The 14,970-nt window shown below is 43.3% G+C and overlaps 1 protein-coding gene across 1 annotated transcript; it reads right to left on the minus strand.

The window, feature by feature from the left end:
* Window positions 1–248: 248 nt before the first annotated feature.
* LOC307077931 (ceramide synthase 2-like) lies at window positions 249–14,319 on the minus strand. The gene is made up of 11 exons (XM_079739448.1): window positions 14,236–14,319; window positions 12,460–12,669; window positions 9,880–9,997; window positions 8,390–8,508; window positions 7,957–8,014; window positions 7,525–7,575; window positions 6,232–6,324; window positions 5,389–5,517; window positions 4,048–4,154; window positions 3,499–3,655; window positions 249–2,592 (listed from the first exon to the last, which is right to left on the minus strand). The coding sequence occupies exons 2-11, from the start codon at window positions 12,666–12,668 to the stop codon at window positions 2,368–2,370; spliced, it is 1,266 nt and encodes a 421-aa protein (XP_079595574.1). The 5' UTR covers window position 12,669; window positions 14,236–14,319; the 3' UTR covers window positions 249–2,367.
* Window positions 14,320–14,970: the final 651 nt, after the last annotated feature.

Consider the following 14,970-nt stretch of genomic DNA (forward strand, 5'->3'; position numbering starts at 1 on the left):
CAGCAACTCAAAGAAAACGAAAGATGTCTATGTGTAATAAAAGTAAGCATTTGCGGGATGATCTTTAGTTTTTTTAAGTACTGTAAATGCACATGCAACAACTTTAATTTTAGTATGAACGAGTTACACAAACAATCTGCATACAATGGCAAAGAGGCAACATTCAGTGTTTACAATTTTCAGAAGCTCTTTATTAAAAAGAATGAACAGACAGAGCAAACTTGACAAATGTCCATTTGTGAAAAAAATACCTGTTATTTATTAAGCCAACGTAATCCTGGCATCCCTTGTGTAAAAGCATCATCAACTTATTTCCCTTATTAAATAAAGGTTGTCTAATCAGTCCTTAGACATTACAGGGAATTGATGAGCCCTTTTGTTTCCTCATTCAGACAAACAAACCAAGAAAAATACATTGCCTGATACATTAAAAGGATTTATACTATTGTTGATAATGACGATTACAATAGTTTTGTGTGATACATACTGTGGGGATTACATAAATGCTGAGTGGTTGGAAGCCTATCAACAATATAGTAATGCTGTCTTCAACCTTAGAATTCTACCTCATTTTTCCAAGGAGAGGGGTTATTTTGTAGACAAAAACCTCTGTGTATTGTAGTGGCAAGGGCAACTAGATTCCAGGGATTGTGGCAGAAACCAGTTTAATCATCTGAAAGTTTTCTTTCTTAAAACTTTTAATATCTTCATATATGTGAGAGCCCTTCCCTTTCCACTGCACGCACGCACACACACACACACACACACACACACACACACACACACACACACACAGAATCTCTACAAATAGGCTCCAGGGAAGTTGTAAGCAAAATGTTTTAACATTTCCATACATGGTACTTTAATGCAAAGCTTATCGAGGCACTGTCTGGCTATAGATTTACACACAGACTAGCAAATCCTTGTCTTTCTACTTATAAAGTAAAACTATCTATTAGCACAAAGAGCTAAAGAACAAGTCGCTGGGACAAAACAGTGTCAAAACAGGAGTCAAGGCACAAAACAAAGTCCTTTATCAAGAATAACTGAATTCAAACTTGCAGTGAGAGCCAACCATAATAATACACTCTTTTTTCGCACAGAGAATCAAAAGGAAATACCATACATATTTTAGAAGTCCCGACTTTAAATCGCTTCTTAAAAGGCATATCAGTTAATTGGAACACCAATTCAGGAGTCGTTGATGCACCAGGGGGCGCCAAAGGTACTCAAATGAAACTCAACCAACCCAGGGCCATTTAGAGAGAATCTAACTAGAGTGAACCCTCTACTCTGAACCAACCTAAACGCTTTTCTGTACATCAGATAATTCATTAGCAAATTCTTAGGCAGCAATTCTATATACATCCATAATGCTAATTATAGAGCGGTTATTGATTGATTGATTATGATCGGTTTAGCCGATAAGATGGAAAAAAGAGGCTACACAGTAGTTTATCAAATACGTTATGACAATCCATTTTTCTTCAGTTGGCAGTTTACAAACCAGCGTAACATTGAACTGAATACATAGATGTATTGTAGAAGTTAAGTACATGGATGAAGATGAGTAATTATCTGGGCTGGACTTGATAATGGATCTGATAAGAGGACTTCAGATGTGTCCATAGCATTTATGTATTTTTATTGGATGACCGTATTATTTTGTTAAATAAAAATGTTGTGTCTGTGCAACTCTGAGAATGTCCGTAGTAGAAAACATACAAGCCTCTAGAGGATCTCTGGTGCAATTATCATCGCCATTACTGAAGATTCCCCCTCAGAGTTTTGTCTGGATAGGTCCGTACTATATCAAGGTTTAAATAGCTCACCTCCATTAATGTTGTAATGATTGTATTAACTTATACACACACCCAATACACCACAACAAAAAAACACAAACAAGTTGTGCGTCAAAGCCAGCAGATTAAATAAAAGTGTTGTTTCTGAGGATCCTATCTAGTATGAAATACCTACTGCTACTACTACTACTACTACTACTACTTCTACTACTTCTACTAGTCATGTCTTTTTTTCACATCAAAAATCAATAGCAGTGAAGGAAGAAGACTTGAGGTCATAAAGTCAGCTACTAAACCACATACTGTACACAGCCATGCAAATAAAACCCAGGAGAATTTTCTTTAGTGGTTATGAATGAAAACGACACCAGCGTCTAGTATTCCCAGTGACAAGACCTTCTGTGTGTGTGTGTGTGTGTGTGTGTGTGCGAGTGTGGGGGGTTGAAACAGTGACACACCTATTATCTGATGATGCTGAACAGATGGTGGTGGAAGCGGAAGGTTGGGGTTGAGGAGACGGAGCAGTGGCGATACGTCGGAGTGGGGGTGGGGGGGGGCAGGTTCACTACCTCGCTTTGGGCCAGGGGCTGTTGGAGCTCCTCCGGTGGGTCAGATTGTTCAGAACACAGTGGTCGGCCAGGGACGCCGATTTGGAGTTCATCGCACCCTTTCCCTCGCTCCTCCCCCAGCAGCCTTCATCCTCTCCCTCCTCGGGCCACTCCTCTTCGTCGTTGTCCTCCTCCTCATCGTCATCCCCGCTCTCTTCGTCGCTGCGCTCGTCTTTCTCCACCTGCGGGGGGGACGTCGAACGCATCATGCAGGGTCCTGGTCGGAATGTGCCTGGTAGCCCTAGATTGAGTCATTGTCTATTTATAATATATGGCCCATAAAGAGTAAGTGTGGCTACACGGCTCTGGAACACACTCCCAGGCTCCCTCAGCGACGTAGACTTTCTCAAAACTTTTAAAGCCCTGCTCCAAACACACCTTTTTCAATTGCCCAATAGGGACCCATGATTATTTTATGTTGTTGATTTCGTGTTGCTTTTACCCAGTGCTCATTAGTAAACCAGGAGGTGTTGAGACACAGAGGGGCTGCTGAACCAGCGTGTTAAGAGGTAAGCAAACAGTATGGAACGTATGCACGGAACGCACGACAACCACAGAGCCTTGCACCCAACACCTAGGTGCTGCTGTGCTGAAACGAAACAAGAATGACATCATGAACCACGCCATATGCAACATACTTATAGAAAACATTGTGAAATCCCCTGACATGACAGCTGGTTCTAGTAAATACTACTGTATTTACCGAGCATATGGGAAAATTAACTGATCATGGGCTACTCGTTGTTGTTGCCAAGGGTGTCCTTATTCAAATCGCAGTCACGATTTGAATTCAGGCGTTACTGGGTTGACCTCACATAACCCTCTCCCTTACTTTAAATCTGATTTGCATCCAAAATGCAATAGAAAAGTGACAAAGCCACTCAAATAGGTACGAGTCGGCACAAACTCAGCCCTGGTTTTACTATTTAAATGCAATAAATAAATGCAATGTATTATCATTTATATAATTATACAAATCTCCATTTGTGCTGCCTTTATTTGGGGCCGTGGAAACACAGAAACATGGTAACACGACGTGTGTTCAGTGTGGTTGGGTGGAAATACTGCAGTTCAGCCGTCGCCATCACCTTGCCCTGGAAGACAAACTTGTGGACCATCCGCAGGATGAGGTAGGCCCAGAAGACGTGGAGAGCCTGGAGCACCAGCAGCAGGGCGTTGAGGAAGAAGTACCCAGGGAATGGGTCGAAGTAGTCCAGAGATTCTACCATGGTGGAGTAGATCATCCTGGGAACACACAGGAACAACGTGAGGAGCTCGCTGTTGCGGCGTTGAGGCCTTCTGAAGGTGTAACTCAAGGAGTTACGTGTTTGAAGCATGTTTAGTACAAGAATAACGAAAAGAAGGCAACTGTTGGCACATGCGCACTTTAGGTGAAGTTATCTGCAGTTCAGTTAAATTGTCTGCAGGATGGGGATCTATACTCAGTGGTACCTATTAACACACTTTTATTTGTGTTTTATCGTCCCATGTAGTAACCTGATGTTAGGAGGAAAGCTAACAAAGTATTTTATAGACATTCAAATTGTTTCAGGTAAAAGGCTGATTGTGATTCTATTTGAGGGAAGTAAATGAGAAAAGTAGTGCGTTGAGTAACAAATTCCACCAGCAAGCCTTACCTGCCAGGGAATATGACCAGTCTAGTTACCAGGAAGACGACAGAGAAGAGGACAAACAGTATGTCGCATGTCTTTCTCCAGCCAGCGTAGTTGAACATCTTTGCAGACTGGTGAAGGTAAGTATAGAAATCAAAAAGAAAAACTGTATTTTGATAATTGCATACAATGTCGCTGAATCGCTCCTCCCCTTTTTGATTGACAAGGCTCAGCTCTAATGAACGAGCAGGGGGACTGAAGCACACTTGACCCACTCAGAGGCCATGTTTATAAACAACTCAGCAGTCTCCGCGTACCACCTAGTGGTAGACACCTATACTATCAATAATGCATCTTTACTGCTATGATTAACAATATTCATGTATCACCTTTCATCTTTTAATTTAAATAAGAAATGTCTCAAAGCTCATTTAAGATAACTGTTTGAATTTATTTTGAACAGTTAGTTTTATCTGGGCAGTGTTGACCTCTGAATGCAATGCAAGTACAAGGCCTTCATTGGGATGAGTAGACGTGGTCAGCAGAGTCCCAGAACCGGACTCCTGAGCTTTTGTTCACAATTGGCCTGTTTCCATCAAGGAGCTGAGCACTGCCAATCAGGCTGCTCGTCAATTTTCCTGCATATTTCTTCAGATCCCAGATATAGTCGAACTCACTCTGATGTTATCTGGGAAATATGTCACCAGGCCGTACCAACACGATGCAAAACACATAGACAGGGGGGTCTGTTATACTATTATACTGAGGCTTTTGCCTCTAGTTTATAGTGCATGCTTTTTTACCAATCCAATGTGTTCAATCATAGTGGACTAAGGAGGATTGTGTGTATATTTATGACGGGGGAAGCACTACTGTAGGGGCTACACAATGCTTTCCTTCAAGTCAAGTACGACATGACCTTTGTGGGTAACCACGTCCAGAAGAGTTGGAGGAATACACGCATGGCAAAATGGCAGAGATTTTTGAGCCTTTGCAGATGATCTGTTTTCTAGTCCTCATTATTGGTGATTCTAAACTTAATGTTTAAATAACAATAGGGCTTTACCAATAAGGCTACTTAAGAATGCACCCTCACATGTTTTGTTGGTAAACCTGCGCAATACTGGGAACACTCGACAGAGTCCTAGTTCTACTGTAAAACCCTAAAGCAACGTAGTACAAAACAAACAAGTCTCTAAAGGATCTCTGGGGAGATTATCATTGCCATTACCGAAGATTCCCGACTCAGAGTAGGTCCGTAGTGTAGCAAGGTTTAATTAGCTCGCCTCCATTAATGTATTATGATTGTGAGAAAGGTAGACATGTGACCGTGTCGTGAAATTGTTGAACATTTAACCATTTCACCTCGAGGAAGAAGTCTGAGGAGTCGTGCAGCAGCATCACCAGAGTGCCCACTCTCAGGAAGTTGGCGCAGTAGGAGAAGCCGATGAGGAATATGGTGGCGATGTGATGAACAATCTGCTCCTTGAAATCCTAGAAGACTCCCACACAGGCATACACATGCACACACAGACGCACATACACACACACAGACGCACGCACACAGACACACAGACGCGCGCACACACACACACACACACGTACGCACGCATGAAGACACACACAAACAGACACACATACGCATGAACACACACCACAGACACACAGACACAAACACATAAACCACAACCACAAATTGTTAGAAAAGTAAAAGAATTGGGTGTGTCTCAGCAGTTCTGTATCTGTGGTCTAGTAAATCAGTATTGTGTGTGCTGTACTGTACTGATTTACACATTGCCCTGGCAGACTTATTGTTTGAATTCAATCTCAGATTACCTTGTCAGCATCTTTAAACCCTCAGTGCTATAGTTGATGCCAACAGTGGACAGGTCCTATTTTTTATGTTACGGAGAAAATATAGATTTTCTTAAATGGTATTAGCAAAACTTTCAAGGAAGTCTTTTCCTCTTATATCTGCTACTTAAATACGTGCCAGATTTTAGTTTTTTCTTTATTCTCATTATAGTGTATCGTGAATTCCACTTTGAACTCATATTCTGTTGAAAGTGCTCTTAAAACCGCTTTATAAGTCAAAAAGTTACATTTTGGATCTAGCAAATAATCGGGTATTCAGTATAAGGGTGAGCAGATCACTTTCTCTAAGGGGTTCTAAGGGATGAGAGGAGAGTGAGCGATGGTTGAACTAACCTTTCGCTTCACATCCACAGACACGCACAGCAGGAGGGACAAGTAGAATCCCAGCTCCATGATGTAATACCAGTAGTGAGCTTCTGCCACCGGCTGGATACAGGGACAGAGGAACAGATAGCATATAGCTTCAGGTCACCTGGTGGATTTAATGGATGGATAAACCCTTGTTTCAACGGCTGGCAATATAGCCTCTTCATGCATTTTTAGGGTAAATGGGTTATCTTTTCCATCTGAAACAGATTGACATCTTTAATTGTTAAAAACAATTGAATGTGGCCAACTCTGTTTGTGTTTTGTGTAACTGTGTGCTTCTGTGTCATTGTGCATGTGTGTGTGTTGGTGGGGCGAATTCCATTCTATTCAACCTTCACTTCAGATAAATGAATGACCCCACATTGGCTAACCCTCAAAACAGGAGGAAACGTCCCAGCATGTATGTAGAATGGGTGGTTATGTCGTACCTACAGTAAAACCTCTGCCCTCTGGAGAAACACAATGGAAGGAAGTTTACTGAGCCCTCACCCCCCTTACATACACAGACACACCCCTACGTTTCAGGGCACACACACACACACACACACACACACACACACACCCCGCTTCAGGCTCAGAAAAAGTGATAAAGTCCACAACATTGTGACTGAGGCAGAAGGTTAGCCAACCACAACCAGGATGTGAGGACAGATAGGGCCGGAGACATGGCTGCTGGGTTTATAGCGAGATTACAGTGTTCTCTTTCGGGGTCCTGACCCCTTTTTGAGGAAGGAAGGCATTAACTGTTAGAAGAGAACGGAAAAAGAGGGACATGGAAGGAGTTTGGGGGGAGGATCTCTGCTTTTCCAGGCATTCCTAGATGCCTTCCCAATGGAAGCTCAACAGTTATGTTAGCCTTTTAAACTCCAGGCATAGCAGGAAGAAAGAACACAATAAGCCATGAATCTGTTGAAATAAACATAACTTCTAGCCATCCCAGGAAGTTCAATATGGGTCAGAGAATGAAAGGATTGCTTGGGCTGTCTGTCAGGGTTTGTATGACTGGATGTAAAGTTTGGAGTAGGAGCCAAACAAGATTTGAAGAGTAATTTATTTTATGTTTGTTCAAGAGTTCAAAAGCGACACTACCAACAGTGAAACAGTTAGAATACCCTTTGAAAAAGCTTATTTGAGCATTGATAATCCTACACCCTGACGTAAACTGTGAATATTTGTTGGCTTTTCCATGGATTTAATGAAAATTCAATTATGTGTTATTATGTAATAACATCACACAGACTCTGTTTGTTGACTCACCTGTTTGGGGTAGCCATTCCAGCACTCTCTGGAGTCCCAGAACCATGTTGTCTGATGAAGGAGACCGGCATCTATGTTTAAAATTGTGCTTTGCCTCTAGGCTAAGTTCACAAAAATGCAGGTCTGTTTACATGTATTTAATTTAGTAGACCCTTTTGTTAAAAGCGACCTATAGGTGCGGCTTAGAACAATATTATGGCACATCTAATTGCTTCTTAAAAAAACAACCTGGACGGAGTACAGCTATAGGAACCAGAACATGCTTAGCAGATTTGTTTCTTATACATTGTAGGCAAGTGCATCCCAACACAGTCATTTATGTTATAAATTACAAATATTCATGCACATATATTCATAAGGCACAATGTTGTTGGTCAGTAATGTCGTAACCATCTCAAAAACACTAGGAATGAACGTAATTATGGGACTTACATCTATCAGAGAGGCTAGCCCTGCAGTGAACGCTACAAGGTAGAAGACAAATCTCCAACTGCACAGAAAACAAACAATTAACGTTCAAATTGTTATCTTGGGAAATATTATTTTTGCAGTAATATGAAATGTATTTGAGGATGATTTGTTTCAAACTCACTTTATAGTCAGTATTATTGAGTTAATATCGATACAGGTTGATAAGCTTATATGGATGACTATAATAATTTTGATTATATCTAGATTCTATATTAGATTGTTTCCTGTAACTGCGTTGATGCCAAGCCGCAGCACACATTTTTCTCAGGAATCCCCTGGACCTGGCTGGACGTTCTTTTAATACCGTTCCTGCAGCTGTGACTATGTTTAGAGAACAGCAGGCAGCAGCAGCAGATGTCTAGACACCATAAAGTGTGTTTTCCAGTGGACTCACGAGGCCTCGCAGAACTTCCTGGTGTTGCTGGGCCGCTGTTGGTTCCGTCGGTGTCTGAACCAGGTCTGTATCTGTCTCTGAGAGAGTCCACACTGCCTGGCCAGACCCACCAGCTCACTCTGAAAAGACACACACACGCACGCACGCACGCATGTATGTACACACACACACACAAACACACACACACACACACACACTAGGATTTAGGAATACATTTGCATTCTAATGTACATCTGTGACGCTCTCTCTCTTTTCTCTATACTTCCTCCATTCATTGGTCACTCGGGAGAGTGTTTGTGTAGAGAAGGACATTGTATCGGTCAGGTGATATGGAAGAGCTTAATGTTTGAGAAGATCAAAACAGTACATTAAGAGACATTTACTCAGTAAATTTACCTTGGTTTAAGCCAGAATCCCTTGTGATTTTATTACTGAAGCATCAGTTAGATCTTTAGCATTTAGTATAGGGTATATAACCACAGAAAAACGTTGTTTGAAGTATTTCTTGGCACGAAAAGTGAAAAATGTATTTACAGTTATCAGAAAATCTCTCCAGTATCTTCATTAACAAATGTGCTCTTAGGATACAGTATAGTACAATAGGTATGCAAATAGTATATTGGTATAAAAATAGTAAACAATACGAATGATGACTGCAGCTAGGTGCACTTAGAACACAGACAGCATACTCAGGCAAATCAAGATTCTAAAAGGTCACGGTTATTACCCCTTCAAGGTTAGGCGCGTTATTTTGAGATTGCACGTTAGCCATAATGGTTTATTGTTACACTCATATTCATGATGTCCTGGAACATGCAAAGTAGAATAGGGAAATGATACGATGCAACTCATGCATGTTAGAATACACCTTCGCAGTTTGTATTTGAGGAATTTAACATTTCAGGGGAACATTTCAGTGATCTTTTTGACTTGAATTTATATAGTTGTTGATATGTGCTGACATATCAACAACTTTACTAATTTCCTTTTTTTTTCCAAAACCTTTACAACACATTCTTTTTAAAGTCGCAGGTGGAAGTTCCCCTGCTAAAACGTCAGGCCACGGTTCTGCATTTTCTATATTTCTATATTTCTGATATGGAGGGTCATAACAAGCCCTCCATCTCACCAGCCTATGCATCTGTTCTGCAAGTCTGATCTGTGTCCTATCCTACGCGTTCGGTAATAGACCGCGACTGAGGGATTCAGAAGCAGCCGGCAGAAGTGCCTCAGAATGTATGCTTTAAGTGTATGTGCATTAATAGCCATGCAGCTGAGCCAGATTATTATTGATTGAAATACAGCCTGTTTTCTATTATAACAAGGGGGCTCTCCAAAGCAAGTGAGTGTGCACTCATGTGTAAAACTACCTGTGTGTGTGTGTGTGTGTGTGTGTGTGTGTGTGTGCGCGTGTGTGCGTGCGTTCGTGCGTGCATGCATGCGTGTGTGTGTGTTGGTATTCTTGACACATCGTGGGAAACCAAACCAACCTGGGAAGGCTGTCGGTTGTTCTGCTTGCAGAAGGCCTCCAGTCTGGGGATGGACGGGGCTTCAGTCCAGATCCGGTCCTTCACACCCAAACGTGTGCTTAGAGGGAGCGCTATGATCCTGGAACAACATAGCCAGGGGGGGGGGGACCGATGGGTCAACAGGAGACCAGGAAACACCTGAACACTTTAAAGGGGTTCAACCGATGGAACGACAAAGAGCAGTTTCTAATCAGAAGCCGAGCGACCTCTGAATGCAAACTATCCCAATTTGCTTTAATTATACAACAACAGCAACAACAACAGAGTGAGATAAGCGAGCCTATCATTAAACAACAACGACTTTTTGAGCAGTAAGCTGATCCCTCCTTATCCCACACTTTACCATAACCAACACTGGTCCACAGCCTTTAACATGAGCTGATGCAAACACACTTGATCTGTGTGTGTCTGTGTGTGCGTGTGTGTGTGTGTGTGGGGGGGGGGGCATGTGTGTGTGTTGTGTGACTCTACCACACATAGGTGATCACCCTTCAGCGTGCAGGTGGGAAGTCAGCATTCAGAGGAAGGTCAGGACTGCCTTTAGCCAGAGACACAGGCTGTCTCTGGTTACATGATAACAATGCACACACACACACACACTCACGCACGCACGCACACACACACACACACATACACACAAACACACACACACACACATCTAAATGTACAGAAAGCCAATGTTATGCTGCATATCTGATCAAAAAGGTCTTGACTTTGCCTACACACACACACACAGATTAATCTAGTATCCTTATGTTGCTTCTGTCTTTCCTTAACCTACTATGGTAGCTGCCTCTACCCTAACAGCTTCTCGTGTAGATGAATAGATAATGAAGAGACGGAGCACTAACAAAACAGGAGCATGAGATGTGCAAAGACTCCAGACCTGCTCGGCGTTCCTTAAAAGGACAGATGAGCAGCCTACCAAGGGAAGTACTCAAACAATTTGCGCCATATGTGCTCGACACGGTGTCCAGCCTACCCTAGTCTTACTTTCACTTTGACACCGGTTAAAGAATAGTTTAATTGTTTTGTCGCCTGTGCCCCAGAAACCTGGGGACTCAGTCCCTGGCGTCACCACTACTGCAGTGTTTTGATCTTCCATCGCTCAGGCCTCAAGGCACCTGTAATAGGCCCCCGTCGGGAGCTAACATGGCAATCACATACTTTCTGTAATTCTTTGCTTTGCTGATGAGAGGCCAGGGGGTTAATTACTGCAGGAGACTGAATACTTCATGAGTTGTATGTCGTTCTGTGTTTTTATAAACAAGGTTGTGTTTTCCCCCTGCTGTTTCAGAGTCAAGTGAAGTGGCAGACGAAACGTAGACAAACAGGCGCATGGAAGTCTGTCTTTCTGTCTCAGAAACAAACCTCACCAAAGTGTTCTTGCTTTTCACCATTAGTGATGTCAGATAAGGAACAACATAAGCATCCTTGTTCTTCAGGGACTGCCTGGCTTGGGGCTGACCCCCCCCCCCCCATCGACGGATAGAGGGTAAGCGGTTTTCTGTTTATGTCCCTGCAATGCTCACCATTTAAATTATTGGTGCCGTCAACAATCCTTTCATGGTTCAACCGCCTTTTCCCTTCTGCTGTAGTATCTGTAGAAACAGCTGTGAAACATTGCCTGTGTCTAGATTTAACTACTACTATCCCTGATTATACATCAGCCACAAACACAAAACAAAACAGTTCTCTCTCTACGGTGAGCGGCTGGAACCTCAAAGATTCGAGCAGAATGTACGGGAAGCAGGTGTGGTCATGAAAGGTCTGACTTGGTACATATTGATCACTTGCATTAAACACGCATTTGCCCCTGAGAGGATCGCAGGCTAGCACTATCACAGCAGCTTTAACTGGAAGGGGTCTCTGGCTTACTTACATACATTAGATACCAACCAAGCTGCAGACACAGCTTTGGAAGCGAAAGAGACAACGGTAACAGTAGAAAGCATGGAAATGCATGGGAGTGCTTTACCCACACAAGAGCTAATTATGTAGCAACCGCAGCACAATCAATGGAACCGCCAATTAACGACAAGCAGAGTTGGTGATACGATTATGGGTTTATACTAGCGTTGCACAAGATATGAATCGCCTAGTTAAAGCAGAACGATACAGGCCTCCTCTGTGGTGTGTGTTATTCGCTTGAATGCGTGTGTGTGCGTGTGTGTGCTTGCGTGTGTTTTTGTTGGTGCATGTGTGTGTGTGCAAGTGTGTATGTGTGTGTGCATGTGTATGAGTGTGTGCATGGGTTTGTATGTGTGCATGTGTGTGTGCATGCGTGTGTTTGTGTGTGCATATGTGTGGGTGCATGTGTGTGTGTGTTTGTGCGTGCTTAAGTGTAGGTGAATGTGTATGCCTGAGTGCATGTATTTGTATGTGTGCATGTGTGTGTGCACATGCGTGTGTTTGTGTGTGCATGTCTGTGTGCATGTGAGTGGTTGTTTTTATGTGTCTGTGCATTTGTGCGTGCATAAATGTGTGTGCATGTGTATTTGTGTGTGCGTGTGCACGTGTGTGTGTGTGTCTACGTCTCACCTCTCAAACACGCACCGGAGGGCGATGAAGCAGAGGGCCAGAGGCAGGGTGACCAGGAGGTCTCTGGGCATCGGGTAGCGAGCCCTCCCCTGGCCCACCTCCACCTCCACCTCCTCCTCAACCTCCACCACCTCCATGTCCTTCCAGCCAATGCCAGGGGGGAACCAGTAGTCCTGATGCCACAGCCAATCATTCAACAGCCCCTCCATGCTGGACGAGAGAGGGAGGAATAGAGAGAGAGAGAGAGAGAGAGAGAGAGAGAGAGAGAGAGAGAGGGGAATAGAGAGAGGGAGGAATAGAGAGAGAGGGAGGAAGAGAGACAGAGAGAGAGAGAGTAATTATATTTTAATCAAAATGTCTAACTTCTTTCAATCTGATATTTTTTAACTCATTATTTCACTCATGTGTGTAGTTTTCCTTCTTTTTTTTGGTTAAAAACTAGATGTGCGTGCCCTGTCTTTAGAACGTCATTACCCAGAACTACCCTCGGTTTTGAATGTGTAATTAAAACTCTTGAATCTTGAATTGGACAGAGACAGAGACGACAAGAGGAGGAGTTCAGCAGTGGAGGAGGAGAGGAGGAGGAGGAGGAGAGAGGGCCGTGAGCCGGAGGACATGAGAGAGAAGGGGGAGAAGACAGAGGAGTGAGCAGGAGAAGAGTAATGAGGAGGAGGAGAAGAGAGAGGAGTGAGCAGGAGAAGAGTAAAGAGGAGGAGGAGAAGACAGAGGAGTGAGCAGGAGGAGAAGAGAGAGGAGGAGGAGAAGACAGAGGAGTGAGCAGGAGAAGAGTAAAGAGGAGGAGGAGAAGAGAGGAGTGAGCAGGAGGACATGAGAGAGGAGGTGGAGAAGAGAGAGGAGTGAGCAGGAGGAGAATAAAGAGGAGGAGTAGAAGAGAGGAGTGAGGAGGTGGAGGAGAAGAGAGGAGGAGGAGGAGGAGGAGGAGGAGGAGGAGAAGGGTGGGCTGGGGGAGTTGTTGACCCGCCCTAAAAGCAGACCCTACGTGCTAAAACATTTATGCCGTTTTAATATTGATGGGAGGTAGCAGCTGGGATCCAAGTGGAGATCAAAGTGTCGCTGAATGCTCTGTGTTTTTAACAATAAATACCCCCCCCCCCCCCCCCCCCCCAACCCAACCATACGGGTTATGTGTGTCGGTTGGACTAGAGCAAGAAAGCATATTTGCACAGTGCATTATTACAATGCAAAAGGTAGCCTCGGGGTTGTGCTGGTTTTAAACCAATTTAACTTTCAAACCAAACAAAACATACGAACACACACACACACACACACACACACACACACACACACACACACACACACACAAACCCTTTTATTTATCCATGTTGAACGTAACAATAAAAAAAAAAAACTGTCCTGGCCCAATCCCAATATCAGCACAGCATCGCGACACCATACCCTGCTTTGATTGGACGAACCAAAACACACTCCAAAACACAGGGGCACGCAGAACACTGCCAGAGACAGGCTACTGCGTGCCGTTGTATTACAGAAACAAATACAATATGAGGCATCTTTAAACACAAATGCTTTCCAGATCCACTAACGATTATCGAGTCCCGTCTTCACCAGGAAGCTTGTCCATCTACCCCATGTATACCACAACAGCCTTGATTAAGTATGCAGCATCTATCTCCATCAAACCCACCAAAGTCGTTACGCTAAGGCGTCTAGTTGGGCTATACAAAAGAAAACATACAAACTAATCATCATTATATATTTTTTAAGAATATGATTTAAAATAGATATTTTGATTACCTGCATGCACTCTTTAGGATGGAAAGCACAGCGGCAGACTAGAGATTCTGAGGAGGAGCGTTTTGACGCAACCTGCTTCCAAACGGGGCGGGAGGGGTGGTGGGTGAGGGGGGCGGAGCGTCGCTGCTCCCCCACTGGATGTAAACGGAAGACGGTGCGCTGTCATCAACACCGTCAGCGTTTTGTGAGCGAGCTGTGAGCGAGCTGTTCCCAGTCCAACACTCTGCGACTCATCAGCCCTCTCTGGAAATGAAACAATAACAAGATTAGACAGAATTCCAGTGGATTTGTCCATCCTTATGATTCATTTGCTTGTGAAAGATAAGAGTTATATGAGCACAGTACTACCCATCCATATGGCATTACCAATGTATTCGCATCATGCAGGTTTGTTTACAATGTCATCCTATAAACACACGGACAGATGTTATTGCAGTCTGGGATGCAGCCAATGTAACTTTCTGTGTACTTATGCATCTTATCATCTACCAGGGATTCAAACCGACTATGCATGCATTTTCACATGGAAACAAGGGTTTATTACAGGTTGAACACATCAATGACCATTTGTATTTGTTTACATCTGTTTTTTATTATGACATTATCAGCACGGAGTGCTCTGAAATATGCAAATTCCTTGGGGCACACAAGGGTTCGTTCTTGTTCTAACGGGGACTCCAAATGTAGGAAATGACACAAAATATCACATTATATGCAGTTTTGGAACCGGGGAGG

This window comes from Pollachius pollachius (genome assembly GCF_949987615.1).
Source record: "Pollachius pollachius genome assembly, chromosome: 7".
Classification (NCBI taxonomy): domain Eukaryota; kingdom Metazoa; phylum Chordata; class Actinopteri; order Gadiformes; family Gadidae; genus Pollachius; species Pollachius pollachius.

Coding starts and splice junctions, on each gene's coding strand:
- LOC307077931 (XM_079739448.1), bottom strand. CDS start 12,668: ATGGAGGGGCTGTTGAATGATTGGCTGTGGCATCAGGACTACTGGTTC. Junction 7,576..7,956: donor GGCTAGCCTCTCTGATAGAT/GTAAGTCCCATA, acceptor CTCCTTCATCAG/ACAACATGGTTCTGGGACTC. Junction 3,656..4,047: donor CTGGTCATATTCCCTGGCAG/GTAAGGCTTGCT, acceptor GTGTGTTCCCAG/GATGATCTACTCCACCATGG.